The following is a 14,446-nucleotide window of genomic DNA, read 5'->3' on the forward strand; positions in this document are numbered from 1 at the left end:
AAGATTAAAAATAATCCTGGGAAAAGATTCTGTTCCATGGTCCGGTGCCGGGGCGGGGGGGGGGGGGGGGGAGTGTCTCTCCCGGCAGCGTCTGAGTGTGGGGTCCTGGCGTCCTGCCTGCTGGTGAAGCTAATAGGGTTCTTGTGTTCCACTCCGGCTGCTTGCCAACTCTCCCCAGGTGTTACCAAGGCAGTGCCAGGTGCCCGCATCGTGCTTGGGGCCGGGGCTGTCACCTTTCCCAGGGGCACTCGGTACCGGGTGCATCTCTGTTTCACGCTTAGAGGCCGGCTGGGCCCAGGACCCGGGGACATGGCAGGGATACGTGTACAAGGTAGCCCAGTAATCCCCCCACGCTACAGCATGAACGAATTGCAAGATCACCCTCTCCAGGGAAAGGAGACGGCCCCAGGAGCCACCCCTCACCTGGCTGTCCCCGCACCTTCACACCCTGAGTGGTCCGGGCCACAGGGAGCTTTGGAGACTACGGTGCAGCCCCTCTGGCACAGAGGAGGAAACGGAGCCCAGAAAGAGCAGCAACCGGAGCCCCCCACCCCCAGCCCCGCCAAGCTCACTGCTGTGCTGCGGTGAGGCCAAGGCCCCGGAATCCTCAAACACAGGCAGGCCTGCCACTGCCCCATCAACACCCACAGTCCCAGAACAAAGTCCCTGTGGACGCCTGGTGTTCAGGGCCCCTCGGCCCAGCTCAGCCACCCTTCTTAGCCTCCTCGCTCGGTCTGCGTCTGCCTTGCCTCCAATCTGCATCCAAGCTACAGTCACGCTGGGCATCGCCTGCAGCCAGGTGACCAGGGGGCTCAGGCCCAGGGCTGGCTCCCACCAGTACTCCTCAACGTGCCAGGAACTTCATTTCCTTATGAAAGGCAGAGTGGGGGCTGACGCTGTGGCAAGGCAGGTAAAGCCGCCGCCTGCAGCACCGGCATCCCATATGGGCGTTGGCTCGAGACCTGGCTGCCCCACTTCCAATCCAGCTCTCTGCTGTGGCCTGGGAAAGCAGTGGAAGATGACCCAAGTGCTTGGGTCCCTGCACCCATGTAGGAGACCTGGAAGAAGCTCCTGGCTCCTGGCTTCAGATCGGCACAGCTCCAGCCATTGCAGCCATCTGGGGAGTGAACCAGAGGATGGAAGACCTCTCTTCTCTCTCTCCTTCTCTCTGTAACTCTGACTTTCAAATAAATAAATAATTTTTTTAAGAAAAGAAAGAAAGGCAGAGACACAGAGAGAGAGCAAGCGAGCAAGAGACAGAGAATCTTTCATCCACAGGTTCACTCCTTAAATGCCCACAACAGCCAGGGCTGGACCAGGCTGAAGCTGGAGCCAGGAACTCCATGTGGGTCTCCCCTGTGGGCGGCAGGGCCCCAACTACTTGAGCCATCACCTGCAGCCTCCCAGGGTGCACACGAGCAGGAAGCTGGACCAGGAAGCAGAGCCGGGACCTGAACCCAGACACTGGGATACGGGATGTGAGCTCCCGAAGCAGCACCACGGCCGCCCGGCCAACGCCCACCCCACGCTGGGAACTTTCTCCCCTCCGGGCCTGTGCTCACGCTGCTCCCCACCCAGACGCCCTTCCCCACCGAGACGAAATCCTCCTCAATCCTGCACAGATTCCCCTCCGGGCCGGCCTGTCCGTTCCCACGCAGGCACCCAGAGCACCTGCTCTCGTCCATCACTTCTCGCCCTCTGGCATGTGGGAAGGCGCTGAGTGCTCACGTACGGGCACCCTGTCCCACCCCCACCCCCACCCGCTCAGCTGGGAAGCTCAGGGGGCTTGAGTTCTCCTCCCAGCCCTTGGCGGTGTCCACACAGAGAAGTGGTCAACAAGCATCTGCGTCATGAACAAGGCCAGAATCTCTCTGTGGTCACTGCAGCCAGGGCTGACCAGTGTCCTGGGGTCGCATTTCACTGCCATCCCCTTCCACTGGGCTGACACTCATGCGTTGGCCCCTGGATTTCCTACCAACCCGCTCAAGTCCTGCCAAGAGACTGGGATGCCCCCAGGGTGGTGGTGATGTCTGATTGACCTTTGGATGCAAAGCACAGACCCCAACTCGAGCAGTAACTGAACAGACACACCCACGAGCGATAACAAATCGGCCTATCTGGACAACGCACTCCACCCGGGAGACAATCAATTTCTCTTCCTCATTTGAGTCCCACACATGCACTCCTCCACGTTGCGGCTTTTCTGTTCACTGAGCAAATATTTATCAGACACCAGGATCACAACAACACTGAGCAAGACAGCCAGTCTCCTCTCCTGCTGGGTGGAGAGATGTTAAATAAATAATCCCAAATGTCTGCTCATCACAGCGCCGGAGCGCACGCCAGAGGAGGGGCACAGGGCGCCGTGCTCACTGCTAAGTCTGCTCTGAGCTCAGCCACTCTCCAAGTAATGCCGGCCCCTCGGGCTTCCTTGTGGATCCAGCCAAGGATGGCCAACCCCTCACTCGGCCGACGCCGGAAACCATCGCTGTCTTCCCTCTGACAGCGGATGAGGCACCGTTGGCACTGCTGTGTGTCTTTGCGTTTGTTTCACATAATCTCCCTTGAATCATTATCCCCCGCGCCCCATGGGAACGGCGCAAGATGCCAATTTCATACTGATTCCGGATGCGAAGTCTGTTCTGTCTGACCTCACTGATCCCGGGGGCCGCGTAAAGACCTGTGAAATATGTGCAGCTCGTAAATCAATTCTGGCTGGGTTTCCGCAAATGCTCGTGCTCCAAGTAAAGTCAGACGGCACCCACCAGCCCCCCAGGGTCACCGCCCCGCCGGCCCAGCCCCGCCACGCTGCAGGGAAGTGGGAGGTCAGGCCGCTGTCTGAGGCCCCCTGAGGGGAGGAATCCTGTGAATGCTCTCTCCCTGCCAGCCCCAGGGAGATGGCATCGGGGCGTCCCCAAGCACGCCCCGCTGAGTTCAGGACAGGCAGGAGCCCTGGGGTGGCTGCTGGGCTCCAGGGGTGACAGTGACACGTAATCCAGCTGAACGGCGCCCTCTGGAGTTGTGCGAGGAGCTGGGTGTGGCTGGCGGTGGACACCTGAGAGCCGGTCTTTCTTCTAACAGGTCCTTGCCTGGGGTGAAGGGCACAGGCACCCAGGGTGCCCGCGGGGGGAGGGAGCGTGGCTCTGGCAGTCTGTGAAGTTCACCCACGCTGCGGCGTCTCCCCTGGCATCTCCTCCACCCTTCAGCTCTGCTGGAGTCCACACAGCACTCACTTGAGCACCAGCGGTGCCCGGCACCAGGCAGGGCGTGGCCAGACACGGCGCCCCTCTCGGCAGCCAGCGCCAGGCGAGGCAGGAGCAGGGGGTGCGGTAGAGTGAGCATGAGAGAGAGAAAGGAGGCTTCCCCACTCGCCTGAGTTCAACAGCACCCACACCCTCCCTCCTTCCTGCCATCCACCCATCTGTTTGACTTTTTCTTTTAAGATTTATTTTATTTATTTGAAAGGCAGCATCACAGAGAGGGGGACAGAGAGAGAGGGAACTTCCATCCGCTGGTTCACTCCCCAAATGGCCGCAATGGTCAGGGCTGGGCCAGGCCAAAGCCAGGCACCAGGAGCTTCTTCTGGGTTTCCTACGTGGGTGCAGGGGCCCAAGGTCTTGGGCATTCTTCCACTGCTATGCTAGGCACACCAGCAAGGAGCTGGATCAGAAGTGGAGCAGCTGGGACTCGAACCAGCACCCATATGGGATGCCAGCGTCACAGGCAGCAGCTTGACCTGTTACACCACAGTGCCGGCCACAAACATCACTCACTGAGCGCTCACTCTGCCAGCTGCCATGGATAAGCAGTGGATGCTGGTGCAGTGCCTGCGCTCCAGGAACCCCCAAAGCACCCCACCCATTCCCCAACCCTGACACCCAGTCCCTCCGTTATGAAAGGTGAGAGCCTGTGGACAGTGCACACACCCCGGCTGCCAGGGAGCTGCGACCTTCTTGGCCCCGAGCTCAAGGCCAGGGAGGGAGGCTGTGTGGCTCGTGGGTCTCTCTGCGGGGGGTCTGCCTGCTGGGCTGGGGCACCCCGTGGCCAGTGCAGTGCATGAGTCCTGAGAGGCTGGCAGCCCTAGGGAGAGGAGAGCAAGGGCACCCCTGTTGCCGCTGAGCACTCCCAGAGCCTACAAGGGCCCAGCGGAAGGCTGGGCAGGGTCAGAGCACAGCGGCGCCCAGGAGAGATCACAAGGGGAAGGAGTTCCCGGCCAACCCTCCCAGACAGCAGCCAGCACACGCCCACCACGCCTCTGGCCCCGCGACTGCGCAGAGCCTGCTACGACGGGGGCAAGCGGAGTTCTGCCCCCGCAACAGAAAGAGCCTGCAGGTGCGGGAAGTGACGGCAGCGGCCACCTGGGAAGCACAGACCGGGCCATCAGACAGGCAGGCAAACCTCAAAACTAAGCCGTTTGGGGCAGGTGTTTGGCCTAGCGTTAAGAGGCCCATCCCACCCATATCAGAGAATCTGAACTTGACTTCTGGCTCCTGGCTCCAGATTCTGACTCCGGCTCTCTGCTGATGCAAACCCTGGGATACAGGAGCGATGACTCAGGGGCCCGGTCCCTGCCACGCACACGGGAGGCCCAGCTTGAGTGCCCAGTGTCCGGCCCAGGCCAGGCCACCTGCAGGCACCTGGAGGCCTGAGCCAGCAGGTGGAACTCTCCTCTCTCTGCCTCTCAAATCTGGTAATTAAAAAGAAAACAAAACACAGCCCACAAGGTAAGTACTGTACCATGCACCTGGCCATGAGTCTAAGCCAGGCTCTGCACCCCGCATCACACTCCTTCCCACTGCTCCCTGTGCGACAAACGGCTCGCTCCCCAAGTCCTTTGAAAAATGAAGAGCTAGGGCCGGCGCCGTGGCTCAATAGGCTAATCCTCCACCTTGCGGCGCCGGCACACCGGGTTCTAGTCCCGGTCGGGGCGCCGGATTCTGTCCCGGTTGCCCCTCTTCCAGGCCAGCTCTCTGCTATGGCCAGGGAGTGCAGTGGAGGACGGCCCAGGTGCTTGGGCCCTGTACCCCATGGGAGACCAGGAAAAGCACCTGGATCCTGGCTCCTGCCATCGGATCAGCGCGGTGCGCCGGCTGCAGCGGCGGCCATTGGAGGGTGAACCAACGGCAAAAGGAAGATCTTTCTCTCTCTGTCTCTCTCACTGTCCACTCTGCCTGTCAAAAAAAAAAAAAAAAAAAAAAAAAAAAAAGAAAAATGAAGAGCTCCTTTTCTTTTCCTAACAGCAGATGTTACAGCCTGGGCCTATCAGACGTGATTTATGTTGCAACATCAGCTGTGGTCCCTAATGCACAGTTTCCATCAGTTGTAGCGTATCTGGGCATATATTTTCCACCAAGCGAATGCCTTACATTAGTATGTCTTTTTAGTCGCTCCTTTAAAAAAAAAAATTATTTATTTGAAAGGTAGAGTGAGAGAGAGAGAGATCTCCATCTGCTGGTTCACTCCCCAAATGGCCACAACAACCCTGTGTGGGTCAGGCTGAAGCCCAGAGCTCCATCTGGGCCTCCCACGGGGTGGCAGGGGCCCAAGCCCTTGGGCCAGCATCTGCTGCTTTTCCAGGAAGCTGGATCCTAAGAGGAGTAGCAGGCACTCTACCCAGCACTCCAGTATGGGATGCCCGCCTGTGTCACAAGCTTCACTCTGTGCAACCACAAACAACTCAAGGCCTTTTCACTTCTTCATTTCCTTTAATCCATTCCTGATAGCACAGAGGCGTCCAGAATCACTCTGTTTTGTGCATGGCGTGGGGCAGGAGTGGAGCAGCAGACGCCCTGTGGCCACCATCCACACACGGTACAGCAATGAGGACACTTGCAGAAGCCGCTGATTAGGGTACAGAAACCTATGTGAGTGACTCTGTTCCACCACCCACAATGGCACAGTCAATGCAGGTCCAAAAGGATGCTTGAAAAAAACCTGGGGCTGGGGGCCGGTGCTGCGGCATAGCGGGTAGAGCCGCTGCCCACAGTCCCGGTTCCAGTCCCTACTGCTCCACTTCTTATCCAGCTGTCTGCTGTGGCCTCGGAAAGCGGAAGATGGTCCAAGTCCTTGGGCCCCTGCACCCAGGTGGGAGACCTGGAGGAAGCTCCTGGCTCCTGACTTCAGATCAGCTCGTCTCTAGCCGCTGAGGCCATTTGGGGAGTGAACCAGCGGATGGAAGACCTCTCTCTCTCTCTCTCTCTCTCTCTGCTTCTGCCTCTCTGCAACTCTGCCTTTCAAATAAAATAAATAAATCTTTAAAAAAAATAATCTGGGGCTAGATGTCGGTATCATAGTTAAGATATCACTTGGGATGCCCTCATCCCGTAGTAGCGGAGCCTGGGTTCAAGTCCCAGCTCCACCACCAATTCCAGCCACAGCAGCAGAAAGTGGGCTGAGCACTTGGATCCCTGCCACCCATGGGGGAGACCCGGATTGAACTCCTGGCTCCTGGATTCAGCCTGGCCCATCCTTGGCTGCTGAGGGCATTTGAGAAGCAAACCGGCAGATGGAAGATCTCTCCCTCCCCTGTTGTCTCTCTCTTTGCCTTTCAAATAAACAAGTTTTTAAGGAAAAAAGCATCTACCACCAGGCTTGACAACAAAAGAGAAGGCAGAACCGCTACACTTTTTTTTTTTTTTTTTGATAGGCAGAGTGGACAGTGAGAGAGAGAGAGAGAAAGGTCTTCCTTTGCCGTTGGTTCACCCTCCAATGGCCGCTGTGGCCGGCGCACCGCGCTGATCCAAAGGCAAGAGCCAGGTGCTCCTCCTGGTCTCCCATGGGGTGCAGGGCCCAAGGGCCTGGGCCATCCTCCACTGCACTCCCTGGCCACAGCAGAGAGCTGGCCTGGAAGAGGGGCAACCGGGACAGAATCCGGCGCCCCGACCGGGACTAGAACCTGGTGTGCCAGCGCAGCAGGCGGAGGATTAGCCTAGTGAGCCGCGGCGCCGGCCACCACTACACTTCTAACAGATGGATCCCCACACACCCGCCCACTGATTCGGGCAGCCTGTGGCTACGTGGCAACTGCCACCTCCTGTCCCCCGCCCGCCACTCCCTGGAGTCCCGGTCACCAGCCCCTTTGCCAGGACCATCAGAGGCAGAACTGAATAGTCCCGCTGTTAAAAACCCACACTTGATCCATCCTCTTGCTCTTCCCACACAACGGGCCAACTCCAGAGTGAAATATAATGAAAAGAAACACGACCGTACCCAGCAGCGTAAGAGGAGAGCCAAGAACAATATGGAGGTCATTGAGAAAACCGCCTCACTAGGCCCTGGGGAGGCGACTCGAGGCGGGGCTGGCCCCACAGCGGAGGCCCCACCCGCACTGACCTCACCAAGCTCCGGCCCAGCTGCCGCCGTGGGCGGGGCCGCCTCACGAATGGGGAACTTGCCAAAACACTGGCGAGCAGCAGAGAGCCACAGCCCCCGCTGCCCAGGTTAGAAAGATTACAGGAAACCCAGACCGTCTGGACACAAAGCTGATGCTCCCTGACGCTGGGAAGGGGGAGGGGGAGGGCCTGCGGTGTGGGTGCCACGCACCTGTCCTGCAGTGAGGAAGCCCCAGGCCCCTCGCTTAGGAAAAGGTTTTTACTTGCACAAAATCAAATGCATAGGGTTACAAAGGAAGCCAACCACACTGAAAGACGTTTATCAAAACTTTCTCTTAAAAGGTGTGCCCAAGTCACACCCACGCAGAGTCACACACGGGGAGTCAGAAATGTCCTGGAAATGGAATCAAAACACAGATTTACTCTGGTGAAAAAAAAAAAAAAAAAAAAAAAATTGTATAGTCTTTTCACAATGTACATTCCCGAGACCTTTTTTTGAAGACTTCTCCTATGCTTCTTAATCAGTGTCATCAAATAACAAGATCGGGGCTGGTACTGTGGTGCAGCAGGTGAACCCGTGGCTTGCAATGAAAACCTCCCACATTGGCAGCCCCTATCAGAGAGCAGGTTCAAGTCCCAGCTACTCCCCTTCTGATACGGCTTCCTGCTAATGTGCCCACGAAGGCAGCAAAGATGGCCTGCAGGCTTGAATCCCTGCCACCCACATGGGAGACCTAGCTCCTGGCTCCTGGCTTCCGCCTGGCCCGCATCTGGCTGTTGTGGGCATCTGGGGAGTGAACAAGCAGATGGAAGATCTCTCTCTTTCTTTGCCTTTCAAATAAATAAATAAACAAACATTCAAAAAAAAAAAAAAAACAAGATTAGGCAGCAGATCTAATATCTTCTACACCTTGACGTAGTGATATGCATGAATAGCATTTCAAAATTTGTTGCAAACACATCAAAGTATTTCAAAACCACTGCCACTGCTGGGGAGTGAGGTGTCACTAGTCGAGTCTCTGGTTGTCCCAGGAGCTGCTGACAGTCCTGTGGCTTGCTGCCTCCACACTGGACAGTAGTGATGAATTTCAGTGAGAAGTCAGCGCAAAAATCCATGAAAACAGATGCCTTGATTTCTATTCACGGACCCCCTAATGGAAGACCACCCCTTCATCTTACAGATAATGACACTTAGACCGGGGAGGCCCAGGGACCCTCCGAGTGCCGCACAGCCGGGGAGCAGCCACCTGCAGAGTCCTCATCTCACCTGCTCCCCTTCCCCATGAAACTGTCAGGTCATTTCTTTTGAGTTTTTGTTTATTTCTAAACAAAAGTAATAAGTTCTTCTCACAAGTTCAAGCAGTCCAGGAGTTACATAAACAAAACAAGGCTTCTGGCTTTCTCTAAACGCAGTTCTAAGAACAGCCCGATGGACGAGGCCTTGCTATTCCAAGTGTGGTCCCTGGGCTGGCACCTGCCCCACCCCAGGCCCCCTGGGTTGGAATCTTTCTCCTGGGGATTCCCACACACTGGCACTCAGCGGTGCTGCTCCAGACAGCTTCCCGGGGGCCTCTCTGTTGAGGTCCCCGGAAACGCAGGTTAACCCCAACTCCCCCTGCTGCAGAGCAGTAAGGATTCAACCATCAGGGCCAGTGTTGTGGTGCAGTGGGCTACCTGTGACACCAGCATCCCATTTCATAGTACTGGCTAGAGACCCGGCTGTTCCACTTCCACCTGCAGCCCCTGCTTCAATCCAGGTGAAGCCCCCGCCTCAATCCAGGTGCAGCCCCCGCCTCCCTCCTGGATCTGCTTGGTCCCAACACCCTCGAAAGCTCAAGAACCGCACGGCTTTGGCTTCGCGGGTTCTGCATCTGTTCTCAGCCTGAGAACTCGGCTTCAAGTTACAAGCCCAGCCAGGGGCCCCCAGGAGAACGCGAAAGGTCTGCAGGATTGAAGGCTGCCCACTCTTCTCTCATGGTCACACTCCCAGCCCTGTCTTACCCACAAACGCTGTACCGACCGGCTTCCCACGGCTCAGTTCCACAACTGAAATAAACCCAGGCCCCACTGGCATCTGGAAGCAGATTCTGAGCAAAGTCTCCCCAGGCCTTAGCCGGGCAAAGCCTTCTGAGGCCTGCCAGGTGAGTGTGTCCAGAGGTCATTTTAAAGGTTTTAAAGAATTAGGCCAGGGGCCGGCGCAGTGGCATAGAAGGTTAAGCCTCCACCTGCAGCACCGGCATCCCATATAGGTGCTGGTTCGAGACCTGGCTGCTCTGCTTCCAATCCAACTCCCTGCTATGGCCTGGGAAGGCAGTGGAAGGTGGTCCAAGTACTTGGGCTCCTGCACCTGCAGGGGAGACCCAGAAGAAGCTCCAGGCCCCTGGCTTCAGCCTGGCCCAGTCCTGGCCTCTACAGCCATTTGGGGAATGAACCAGCAGATAGAAGAGTTCTCTCTCTGTCTCTCCTCCTCTCTAACTCTGCCTTTCAAATAAATAAAAAATTTTTAAAAATTAAGCCTTCACTACATTTTCACATCAAGGCCAAGTCCAGCGGCCTCCACCCCAGCAGCCGCCCCAGGTCTGCCTTGTCTCAGGACCCTCCCAGAGGCTGCTGTGCTCATCTCTCCCCTTGCCCACCAGCCCTGGACAGAGCCCAGGGGCTGAGCCCAGGCCCGAGGCCCCCGTGGTGCACAGGACAGAGCCTGCTACCAATGAGGCACTTCAAAAACATCGGCGGACTAAACAGAGGCTAGATTTCAGGAAAACATAACTCCAAAGAAAGCCTCAGGCCAACTCCAGCCATCCTCCAAAAGCGTCCACAGGTGTCGGCCTCTGCCAGCTTGTACACACCAACCATCAACAAGAGAATTCTGGCCAGAAGAGTTGGGATGGCTGCCCGGCAGCTCCTTCCTCCCCCCAGCCACCAGGTCCATGGGGCTCCCCAGGTGCCGGCTCTCCCGAGGGTCTGGGGTCTGGGGGACACGTTCCCACCAGCCGGGAACTCCAGCCAAGACACCAGTTTCCTCTGTGACACGACATGTCCTCCACTGTGGGTCATGGTTCCCCCACCTGTGACAGTGTCTGGACGATCCAGCAGTACACCTGGGGGCCTGTGGACTCAGACCTCAGGCCAGGGGCAGGTGTGGGGTGCAGCAGTCCAGACGCCTCTTGCAACACCTGCGTGCCACGTCGCAGCGCCTGCTCGGAGTCGTGGCTGCTCCACTTCCAATCGAACCTCCTGCTAACACACAGCTGAGAGGAAAGCCAGCGATGGTTCAACCTCTTAGGTTCCTGCCACCCACACCAAGACCCGGACGGCGTTTGGGGCTCTTGGCTTCATTCAGACTGGCCCAGCTCTGGCTGCTGCAGGCATTTGGGGAGTGAACCAGTGGATGACAGATCTCTCTGTGTCTTTCCCTCTCTCTCTCTGGCTTTGGATTTCAAATAAATAAATACAGAGTGAGCAGGGAAAAGCCCTTATTTTCACTCTTTCTTCAGAACCGCCCCTCTAAGAGCTCACAGACAAACCTTTCATTCACTGCGTTTCCATCTCCTCTCCTGACTGCTTCAATCCCGGCTCGGCTCTTCACTCGCTGTGTGACCCTGCCCAGGTTTTTAGCTTCTCTGTGCTGCGCTGCCCTTGCAGGTGTAACAGGAATAACCTGCAATTCTCCTTCCTAGCGCTGCTGTGAGGGCTCAGTTCGCTAATTCCTGCCCAGACCCTGGCACACGAGCACCAGGTCAGCGTTCAACCCCTGCAGCCACCTCCTTGTTACTGCGATGGCTGCCGTGCCCTCGCTGTACTGCGGGGGGGCGGGGGCGATGCCTCTGGAATCGTCCTCCTCTCCCGGGACTCTTCCCAGCGCTCCTGACTGCACAGGGCTTGCTGGGTGCTGCCTGCGCCAGATCAGAGCTGCATCCGGGACACCCTGGCCTCCTCCCGCCATGCAGGGCCCACCCGGGCTGCACCTCCCCGGCTCACTTCTGCCACCTTGGCGCCCTGCATCCCCACAGCCTGTTCCCAGGCCCCCTTGCTCCCATCCCAGTCCCGGGGAGGAAGAGCTTGGCCTGTCCACCCCTGCTCTTGCTCACTGCCCCGGAGGCCCGATCTCACAATGCCCAGAGGGACAGCCCCGGGCTGGGCTCAAAGCCCTCTGCAAGTCAGGAAACCAGGGTGGGGCGAAGGGAAGTCAGAAGGAACCCGGGCTGCCAAATGAATAATGCCAGGCACTTTGGCCGGGGTGGGCCTGGTGCCAGTCCTCCCCAGGGTTCCTAGATTACAAAGGCACCATTATGAAGGCGCTGTATGTCCTATGTGGCAGGTTCAGAGCCCTACATGGCATGACGTCACAGGGACTGGGGATGAATAGGCTTCCCAGACGTGTCCTCATTGTCAAGGGCACTAAGACCCTGGCAAGAGAGAGGGCAACACTGCAGAGCCTGGCAGCAGCTCCCAGCTGTTCTGCAAACAGGGGCCGGCAGGAGGGCCCGAGACAGCCAGAGCTGCCTGCACCGCCACCACCCGGGGCTCCCGTCCCAAACCTGGGTCCCTGCCGCCGGGCTTATCCGGCCCCACGTGAAATCCCGGAGGGCAGCGCTGCCCCACTCTGCGATGCCACGCTTTCTTTGGGGATCATTTCTACCAGAAGGGAAAGGCCGTGGTGCACAGCTAGGAGCCTGGAGCTGGGAAGTCAGGGCAGCCAGACTCACACCCCGCTCTGCGGTTACCCAGCCGTGGGGTGCGCGTGCCCCGTCCAGGAGACAAGGACGGCTGCAGAGGTCCTTTCACTGACGGTGGCCTGCTGCTCTGCTGCGGGTCCCAAGGGAGTATGGCACCCTCCGACCACCGAGGCTGGGGGGCTCAGCTCGCCCAGGTCCACACCTTCCCTTTGCACACTCACTGACACTCACGGTGAACACCAACCAGCGTGTGCACTCGCCCTCCCCCCTCCACACACCCCCTGCCCCTCGAGACCAGGAAGGTGGACGATGAGGGTCAGGGTTCTCCCCTGTCGCTCTGAAGGACGCCTGAGTGCGCACCGTTCACACACAGCTGAGTGCAAATGCACATTCACACAAACACACAGACACCTTAATGAGGCGACCAGCACAGTCTCTCCAACTGCTGGTCACAGGAGAACCCGCCAGAACCCTGAAACCGACACGTACCTCCCGACACGGTAGCCCAGCGGTCTCTCCAAGTCCAAGGTTATAGGAAGGAAAATATTAGAACTTCCATTCCGATTGGTTTCACCAAATTCTTTTAAGTTTTCATGCGCGCTTTGTACTCTGAGCTGTGTACCACAGGACATGCACATAACTTGCCGATGTGCACAGGACGGGGGATCCAAGCACAAAGCTTGTGCAGGTGGGGTACACGATCAAAAAAGCCTGTGGCCCTCCTTTAGACCGCCTCCCCGAGCTGGAGACAGTCACAGACTTTAACCACAGGAAAAGGGACCAGCACAGACCGCAGGAGAGTGTCCTCCAAGGCCACACTGGTCAATGGAGGTAAAACTCCCAGGTGTGGCCACACCCTCGCCACCTCCTCGGGGGCCCTGGCATCTGACACCATCCTCTTCCCAGAGTTCCCTGCTCTGAGAACCCACAGGGAGGCCCTGTGGGGAGCAACTCGGACTAGACTAAGTTACTGGAATTAAGACTTATTCTATGCATCTGCTCTCCCACAATATGGCGCTGGGAGAGGAGGAAACAGCTTCTACACAGCTGCCTCCAGTTCAGCCAATAAACAGCAGGACCTGCTCCTGATTGGAGGAGAGCAGCGTACTCGGCATTGTGGGTAGCAGAGTTGGGATTGGTGGAAGAGGACTATAAAGGAGGAGAGAGACAACATGCACCAGGAACATCTATCTGAAGGAACACCTGTGCAGCCCCTGAGAGAGCCGGCCGGCGGTGTGCCGCTCCCCCACGGAAGTGGGGAAAGTGGCAGGGGGAACCGCCCTTCCACGGAGGTGGAAGGGACGGTAGCCAACCCGGGAAGAACCAGCAGCAAACCCGGGGAGGGCCGAGCAGACGAAAGAACAGCGCAGGGTCCTGTGTCGTTCCTCCACGAAGAGGGGGAGTGACAAGGCCCCTTTTCCTAAGAGCTTCGGTTCCCACCCAGGAAACCCAGGTTCTTCCCACAGTGGCCCCTTCTGCAGGTGCACACGTTCCTTTCACAGATGACGGCTGCTGGAGACACAGCTCTGACCCCTTCTAGAACTTCTCTCTGGGATTCACATCCTAAGTCTGACCGGACGCGTTTGTTGGTTCACTGAAAAAACACGAGCTTGGTCTTCAAACACAGATGACGGACAAAAGGTAACAGAGAACAGAATGGCTTTTGGGAGGCCTGTAACCGGAACAGCAAACTGAATCCTGTGGCTGGGACGGGAGCAGAGACGCGGGCGCTCAGAGGGACAGGAGCCTGCGGAAGGCCGGCCGAGGGCTCCCGGCTGCTCCGAAGGGTAGCAAACGGCGCCTGAGGCTGGGTTCAGGCAAGGCCGCAAGGGTGGCGGCTACTCACCCACACACTGGTTGCCTTCGTCCATCTGGTACCCAAAGCGGCAGATGAGAGGCCTGGAAATCGTGGGGTAGTTGGGAGCAGAGAGTGGTGGGGCAGCTGCCGGGTAGGGACCCGAGTAGGGCGTCGAGTAGGGGTTGGAGTAGGGCCCTCGATACACCGGGTTCGTCCGCGGGATGCACAGGTAGCCGCCGTTCTGGTTCACGCACATCATGTCTCCTCGGCAGGCCTCGGGGATGGTCCGGCACTCGTCCACGTCTGCGGGGGCCACACACAGACAGCGTCAGCCGGCCCTGACCATGCTGTGCCCCGCGCGCTGGAGACCAACAGCCCCCGGGGACGACCCCAAAACACACTGCGCCAGCACCTGCTCCCAAAACCCAGGGTGGCGCCCACCAAGTCCGAGTGGCTGGCATCGTCCAGACCTCACTTGGTCAAATATCTCCATCGCGATTCTGCCCACGTCTGCACAGCCCTGCGCCAACTCATGCTTCCTACTTTCCTTTACCCGGCATGGGGAACGGCCAGCCCACGGGCCGTATCAGGTCCACCAAATCACTCGGGCTGGCCCCACCAAGGCGGCCGCTGGCAGG

At 58.1% G+C, this 14,446-nt stretch overlaps 1 protein-coding gene across 1 annotated transcript in view; it reads right to left on the bottom strand.

The window, feature by feature from the left end:
* Nucleotides 1-14,446, bottom strand: part of FBLN5 (fibulin 5) — an 81,097-nt gene that overhangs the window by 59,139 nt on the left and 7,512 nt on the right. Inside the window, exon 4 of the mRNA XM_002719596.5 lies at nt 13,857-14,111. Within this exon, the coding sequence (XP_002719642.1) occupies nt 13,857-14,111 (255 nt within the window). The remainder of the gene's footprint in view (nt 1-13,856; nt 14,112-14,446) is intronic.

The sequence above is a fragment of the Oryctolagus cuniculus genome, chromosome 20 (genome assembly GCF_964237555.1).
Source record: "Oryctolagus cuniculus chromosome 20, mOryCun1.1, whole genome shotgun sequence".
Lineage (NCBI taxonomy): Eukaryota > Metazoa > Chordata > Mammalia > Lagomorpha > Leporidae > Oryctolagus > Oryctolagus cuniculus.